Source organism: Rhinoderma darwinii, chromosome 1 (assembly GCF_050947455.1).
Source record: "Rhinoderma darwinii isolate aRhiDar2 chromosome 1, aRhiDar2.hap1, whole genome shotgun sequence".
Taxonomy (NCBI): Eukaryota; Metazoa; Chordata; class Amphibia; order Anura; family Rhinodermatidae; genus Rhinoderma; species Rhinoderma darwinii.
Genome location: NC_134687.1, coordinates 412,886,159 through 412,894,246, shown reverse-complemented (window position 1 = coordinate 412,894,246; position 8,088 = coordinate 412,886,159). Strand labels below are relative to the sequence as shown.

At 41.9% G+C, this 8,088-nt stretch overlaps 1 protein-coding gene across 1 annotated transcript; it reads right to left on the bottom strand.

Annotated features, from left to right (window-relative positions):
- Positions 1–4,318: 4,318 nt before the first annotated feature.
- On the bottom strand, positions 4,319–5,245 carry LOC142742812 (olfactory receptor 4E2-like). Its single transcript, XM_075852945.1, has one exon. It carries the CDS (start codon positions 5,243–5,245, stop codon positions 4,319–4,321), a length of 927 nt encoding a protein of 308 aa, XP_075709060.1.
- Between the last annotated feature and the right edge of the window lie 2,843 nt (positions 5,246–8,088).

Genomic DNA, 8,088 nt, shown 5'->3' with positions numbered 1-8,088 from the left:
TATGGCACATTCTACAGGGAGTATTATTTATAAGGGGGGCTGATTGTGGCACCCGGGGGGGGGGCCCGGTCCAGAGTTTGCTATGGGGCCCAGTGTTACCTAGTTACGCCCCTGGTTTGGATGGTGGTAGAGTGTCTGGTGTGTTGGGGTAGAGAGTTCCAGCGTATGGGAGAATGCATGTGAGAAATCTTGGAGACAATTATATGAGGACAAGAGGAGAGCAAAGAAGGAGGTCTTGTGAGGACCGTAGATTACCAGTGGGTAGATATCGGGAGATAATAATAAAGTACAATAAAACTTGATTAATTGATCTGCTTTAACCCATTAGTGACCAGCCTATGTTGGGCCTTAATAACGGAGCAACTACATTCAGTTTTTTAATCGTTGCATTTCAAAAGCCATTACTTTTATTTCTCCATAGGCTTGTTTTTTTGAGGGACATGTATTTTTTTAATAGCACCATTTTGTGGTACATATAATTTACTGATGAACTTTTAGTAAATTTTTTTGTTGGTAATGGAAAAAAAATCAGAAATTTTGCCATTCTTTTTTTGTCTTAAATTTACACTGTTTACCGTGTTGTATTAGTAACGTAATAACTTTATTCTGTGGGACGGCGATACCAAATGTATATCTTTTTTTAATGTTTTACTACTTTTGCACAATGAAAACACTTTTTCTTTAAAAGCACTTTGTTTTGTGTTGCCATATTCTAAATGCCATAACTTAATTTTTTTTCGCTGACGTAGCTGTAGGAGGGCATATTTTTTTGCAGGACAACTTGAACCGAAAACAGCAGTTCTGGCATTGTTTTTTATTTTAATTTTTAGGGTGTTCACCGTGTGGTGAAATAGGTTTTGATCCTGGTGCGCTGCAGAATCTTTTTTGGCTTGATTACTATCTAACTCCAAATTAATTATCTCTCTTGATTATTTTGTTGACCTAAGCATTTCATTTGCCTTATTCTTCAGGGGTCAGTTAGGCAGAGTATCCATCTAAGTGCTAAAGTCATTACAAAGCAATGTGGCATTGTTGTAATTGATAACAGCCCAAAAAAAACATTGGATTGGATGGGTACAAGAGTATTAGATGGAAGTCCACATAGAAGGATGTTGCATAAGTCTTTGCAGGAGAGGATGAGGGCACATACAAGCATTTTTTTTCTGACCAGGTTGAGGAAAGTGCGGATTTGAGAAATGTTTTTAAAGTAGAAATGACAGAAGGTGGTTAGGTGTAAAGACAGGGAGAAATCAAAGGTCATCCCAAGGCAGCAGACTTGTGAAACGGGGAAAGTGAAGAGACATTAACTGTGATTGATAGTTCTGGTAAGGGAGTAGCGTAAAATGGGGGGGGGGGGGGAGATGGTGAATTCAGTTTTCTCCATGTTGAGTTTTAGAAATGGGTCAGTTTATGTTATGGTGTCTTAAACCCCAGTGTGGGCTCCATTTCTAAATGTTTAAGGGTATGTTTGTGGGGGAGACTCTAGAAGTAAAAAAAATAATGTTTCTATTCACTGACCGCAAGCAAAGAAGTTGAAAATGGCAAAGCATCAATACATTAGGGGGAAATTTATAAGGACTGGTATTTCATTCGTCAGTCTTAAACCAATGTGCGTTAAGATAAGATGGACCAAATTTATAAAGAGGGGCAGGTTTTTAAATTTGAACCTTGGCTTGTTCTAACAGCAAAAATTGAAATCTACACCTGCTATAAGCACGACTTTTTTACACCACAAAAGTGGCTTAAATATTTTAATAAATGCTCCCCTAAGTATATTAGATTGTGTCAATAAATTGTACAATGATAAATGTGTATGAGACTTGCTTAATACTAGACAAACATTGGGTCAGACTTACTACTGTGTCTGGCGCTAGAAAGTGTCGAAAATGTTGCCAAATTTTGATGCAGCTTGACACAGTTTTGATGTTTGCATCTTGTTGAAAAAAGGGGTTGTGGCTAGGCAGTAAAGAGACGTGGCTTAATGCGCCAAACTGGCCCAAGAATGCATTAAAAAAAATTGGTACAAACCAAAAGAAGTACAGTATAAGGAAGGGAAAAGTGTCTGCCAGGTAATGTAAGATGCCCCAAAAATATCATGCAGCATGCACCTCTGTAATAAATTTGTGCCTGCCTGGTCTAAGTTTACGCTGTCTAACAATTAGAATATGTCAAATTTAGTGCGTCAGACAGTTAAGTGGATAGAATAAAGAAATAGCTTAACAATCTGGTTCTGATCCTGATGCACTGCAAAATCTGTCTTGGTTACTATCTTACTCCAAATTAACTATCTCTCTATCTCCCTGGATTATTTTATTGACCCAAAGAATTTCATCTGCCCTATTCTTCAGGGGTCAGTTAGGCAGAGTATCCAACTAAGTGTCAAAGGCATAACAAAGCAATGTGTCATAGTTGCACTAGGGGTTGACAGACTCCTCTAAACTGCTCACTCGGGGGGGCTCCTGCACGTTCACCACTCTGCACACAGCGGCTCACGCAAAACTGCAGGGAGGATCCTGCCCGTCACCCGCTACTGGACCCACTCTGCACCAGGGCCTTCACACCTGCCGCACAGTCTAGTAGCAGCTTCTCTTGCTCTCAGCCGTTCCTCAGGTTTTGCCTGCACACTGAACACTAACTGGTGGAAAAAAAACACTTTTAATAAGGTAAGCACCACCCCTAGCATCAGGACGCAATGTAACTGTGCTTTTCTTGTTCTCCTACTTTTATGGCGCGGCTGAATGGATCTTTAGTATAAATGACAAAAATATGTTTCTGATATCTGAAAATGCTACAAAAGAATAAAAAACACCACATAAAAGGTAGCGAAATTGCGTAGAAAACATAACATGTGAAATTCTCTACATTCCCCTTGTTTAAAAGCGAAGTTAGTTGTTCTAAAAAGGGCGTCCTTTCTTCTTGGTAATTCTCCCTAATCAGGCACCAATTTTACCCTTAACATTCAAGTCCCGACATGTTCCTATTCTGCATTGTGAGTTCATCAGGGGACCGATGTGGAGAAAATAACTGCCTCGTAAAGACAATAATCGTGACACCTTGATATCTGAAAATAATGTATCTGAAAAACAGTAAGAGCCTGCTTATGGAGAGCCACCGAGAAGCAGAGATGCCCTCACTTTTAGGCAGGGAGAATGTAGGGAGAAAATAGAGATAGGATAGGTTGGGTTACATACCATTTACCTACAAGCGCTGATGTATGTATGTAATACGGTCCAGAATTACTCGCACCATAAATTAGCTAAGTCAGTGTTTCATTATATTCGTTTCTTTAATATGTGGATATTTATAATACAAGTGACTTAATGTACAGTGAAAACAGAAGTCGATTTACAATTACAAATTTACCATGTGACATCCAAAATTTATTTTGCTCAAACATTAAATGTTCATTGAAAAAAATCACAATGAAATAATGCATATATTGCCAGTAAACCATGTGCATGTTCATATAAACATTCTTCTATAACATCTGATAACACACATATACTTTTCGCAAAATTGAAGAATATACTTTTGTTACCTACATATGTAGCTTAAAACAAGCTTTTATTCTCAGCTATCTATATTCAAGCCCTGAGATGTTCCCTGCTTTGACGATCAGTAAGGCTATAGGCTGTGTATGATTTAGATTTTTTTTAATAAAAAGGTCAGTCAGTGTGTTTGGTGCAACTTTGTACTATAAGTAGTTTTTATTAAAAATAGTTTTAACTTTTAGAGATACAGCTGCTCTATATCCTGCATACAGAGTAGCTGTATCGTTCGCTAAATCCTGTACCAGTCTGATCCACGGGATTGACAGGTTTAGTGAAAGTGGGTCCAGCGTGTCTCTGATATGCAGGATCGAGCTGTTAACGATTACATCTAAGTTCATAACTTAGATGTGATCGATTTCAAATGGATCCTGCGTGACACACTGAACCCATCAGTCCTGCAGACCAGACGGATTTAGGTCTTCGCGCACAATACAGCTGCTCTGGTTGCAGAATATAGAGCAGCTGTATCTCTAAAAGTAAGAAGAATTTTTAATAAAAAATAATTATAAAGTTGCACCAAACATACTGATTGACCTTTTTATTTTAAAAAAAATCCCTTTCAAACGTTTATATAGTATTTATACTTTACCCCATATCAGTATTTGATCATTTTTTTACTAGTGCCTTTCATTAGACAATCAAAATTTTTTTCCTTATCCATATATTCTACCTTTGTTATTTCAAGGGGTTATAGAGTATGTTTACTTATTGTACCTTACTGACGGGTTGTGTAAGACACTTCAATAAAATGTCATGCCTGCTATAGTTTATTTGATTTTTCTCCCCCACAGTTTTTTCATAGACGTTTTTACCTCCTCATTTCTCAAGGTGTAGATGATTGGATTCAGCATAGGTGCTATGATGGTGTAGAACACAGTGACCACTTCATCAGCTTGATAAGACTTAGATGGTCTCATGTAAATAAAGACACAAGGTCCAAAGAAAAAAGTTACCACTGTAAGATGGGAAGCACAGGTCGAAAAGGCTTTGCGTCTTCCTTTAACTGTTCGAATTCTAAAGATAGTCTGAGCAATGCCAATATATGATATTAAAACAGACAAAAAGCAGCCTAGTGATACAATCCCACTGTTGGCCACTATCATAGCATCAATCATGGTTGTATCAGTGCATGCAAGCCTGATCAGTGGTGGGATGTCACAAAAAAAACTGTTAATTTCATTAGGGCCACAGAACGGCAAACCCATTGTTATTATTGTCTGAATGTTAGAGTGAATAAAACCAATAGCCCAGGTTGCTGCTACCATCCATAGACAGAGCTGTTTATTCATGATGGATGAATATTGGAGGGGTTTGCATATAGCTACATAGCGATCATATGCCATAGCCGTAAAAAGAAAACATTCTGCACAGGCAAAGAAGTGGAAAAAGTAAAGTTGAGTGATGCAGCCATTGAATGAAATAGTTTTTCTCTCAGAAAGGAAATCAACCAACATCTTGGGCACAGTTACACTCGAATAGCAGAGATCGATGAAGGCGAGTTTACCAAGGAAGAAGTACATTGGATTATGGAGATGATAATCTGCTCTGATGGTCAACATGATTAAAATGTTCCCACTCAGAAGTAAGATATAAACCAGCAGAAAAAATAAGAAGATAAAGTACTGAAGACTTGGACTAAAGGCAAAAATCACAAACTCAAATTCTGTTACTTCTGTTACATTACAAGTCCCCATTGTAGACCTTAAAAGATTGGATTTTTGTGCGTTTACCAGGTGATCTGATATGTTATGAAATGAGTCAATTTTCTCACGCTTTATCAACAAGGGTTGCAGTGTAGAGCTTCAACATATAAATGCAAAGAAAATATATGAGTCTAATGCATATTTTATTCATTTATTCTGTACAGAGGTCCATCAGAAAGAACCTTTAACCACTTAACGACATTTCATGTACTAGTATGTGACAGCCATTAAGGGGAAGTATGGAGCGGGCTCACCAGCTTAGCTCGCTCCATACTCGGCGGGTGACAGCTGTGTTATACAGCCGACACCTCACTGCAATGGGCGGAAAGATCACTTTGATTACGCCCGTTTAACACCTTAAATGCCGCGGTCAAACATGACCGCAGCATTTCAATTGTTAGAATCAGGGGGGCGCCCCCTCCAACACGCCATCGTGCCCCGCCCCCCGGCGATGCGATTGGCTGGTGACAATGGTTGTTATGGCAGCCTGGGGGCTAATGATGGCCACCCCCAGGTCTGCCATCTTTGTAAATTAGTATTGCAGTATATCATGCAAGCGATCCAATAATCGCTGGTTCAAGTCTCCTAGGGGGACCAATAAAAAAAGTAAAATATAGTTAAATAAAGTTTTTTTTATGTTCCAAAAAAGAAAGTATTAAAAGTAGAGATGAGCGAACCGGGACAACCGAACCCGGTGTCGGTCCGAACATCGGGAAAAGTTCGGATTGCAGCGAATCCGAACTTCACCGGGTTCGGCCGAACCCGGCTACATTTTGGCGCCTGCCACATGTTAGATGTAAAATGGAGGATTTCACAATATCACCTGACATCAGGCTACCCCATAATGCCTTGCAAACGGCTCTCCCAGCCAATCGGGAGGCAGCATAGGGGCGGGCTCAAGCCTGCAATAAAAGTCTATGCACGGAGCTCAGCGGCCATTTTAGAGACAGGAGCTGTAGGGATAGCATCTCTGTGCAGTAAGGGAAAGCTTTAGGAATCTAAAAGCCAGGAATCCAGCAATCGAAGGGGCTCATTCACTACTCACTACTCAGCCAGTGTGTGAATACGCTTTTATAAGGGGCTCATCCCCGTTGCATCTAACTTGCAATACAGGCAGCCTTTGTAGTAGTACTACAACGCCCAGCATTCCCTGAGTCAGTGCACAGAGGCTGATAGAAATTCTCATTCATTGCCATTTGCCAAGCCAGTGTGTGAATACGCTTTTAGAAGGGGCTCATCCCCTGCCGTTAACATAACAAGCAAATAACAATCCAACTTGCAATACAGGCAGCCTTTGTAGTAGACGTAGTACTACAACGCCCAGCATTCCCTGAGTGCACCGCGGCGTGGCTGATAGAAATTCTCATTCATTGCCATTTGCCAAGCCAGTGTCAGTGTGTGAATACGCTTTTAGAAGGGGCTCATCCCCGGCCGTTAACATTACAAACAAATAACAATCCAACTTGCAATACAGGCAGCCTTTGTAGTAGACGTAGTACTACAACGCCCAGCATTCCCTGAGTGCACCGCGGCGTGGCTTATAGAAATTCTCATTCATTGCCATTTGCCAAGCCAGTGTCAGTGTGTGAATACGCTTTTAGAAGGGGCTCGTCCCCGGCCGTTAACATAACAAACAAATAACAATCCAACTTGCAATACAGGCAGCCTTTGTAGTAGACGTAGTACTACAGCGCCCAGCATTCCCTGAGTGCACCACGGCGTGGCTGATAGAAATTCTCATTCATTGCCATTTGCCAAGCCAGTGTGTGAATACGCTTTTAGAAGGGGCTCATCCCCCGGGTTTTGAGTCAACTTGCTGCACTCCAGCAGTGAAATGTCTGGTAAAAAAAAGGTTGTGAAAGGACGGGGTAGAGGAAAAAACACCCATGCCGTGTCCTCTTCCAGTCCAAATGTTGGATCTGTTGGTGCCAGACCCAGTACCAGCATTTGTGGCACAAGACGTGTGCCCAGTTCCACTAGTAGCAGCAGCCATATGCCTGCTGGTAGTAGTAGCAGTATCAGCAAGCCAGACTTGTCCATCTCCTCCGGTGAGCGGGTTACTTTAGACAATACGGCCATTGTGGACTGGTTGACTGGCTCGTGGTCATCTCAGCACGAAGACTCTGACGATCTGGCTTCAAGCCAGGTTTCATTGGATTCCAGATCCTCTACAGTTCCTTGGCACAGTGACAGTAGTAATATGGGTATTTCTAGCGTTTCCATTCCATCATCTATGTCTTCACTCCCCCTTCTTAGCGGGCAGCCATCTTTCCTGAGAGTCCTAAGAGACATCTCCTCGGGTGCGAAAGAAGATACTGAACAACATAGTGATGATGATTTGTTTTCCGCGAGTCAGCCAACGGAGTGTGTTGCGGCGGTGGTGGAGGTGGAAGTGGTGTCCGAGACGCATAGCTGTGGTAGTGGGGGTGTTGGTGGTGGTAGCCGTGGTGGCAGACGCAGTAATGAGGGGGGGCATGGAGCCCGCCATGATGTCACATCACATTCACAACACAGTGACAGAAGTGGCGGGGATGATGAGGAGGGCTATGATGATGATGTTGTTTTAGACAGGACGTGGGAACCAGGTGACGAGGTGATGACGGCGTCAGAGGAGGAGGGTAGTAGTGGCGGCACTGGCAGTGATAAACAGCCAAGCCGAGGTAGGGGCAGAAGTCAATCTGCAAAACGTTGCAGCGGTAGGGTCAGCTCAGGAGCCGGTGACGGCGACACTGATGCTGGTGTAGGCACCCGAAAAAAGCCTGCCAGACAAGGGGCAAGCTCGGGTGGTGGTGGTGGTGGTGGTGGACGTGGTACTACCTCTTTACGGTACTCTG

What these genes read in the sequence shown, in the direction of transcription:
- LOC142742812 (XM_075852945.1), bottom strand. Translation starts at nt 5,245, where the DNA reads ATGGGGACTTGTAATGTAACAGAAGTAACAGAATTTGAGTTTGTGATT.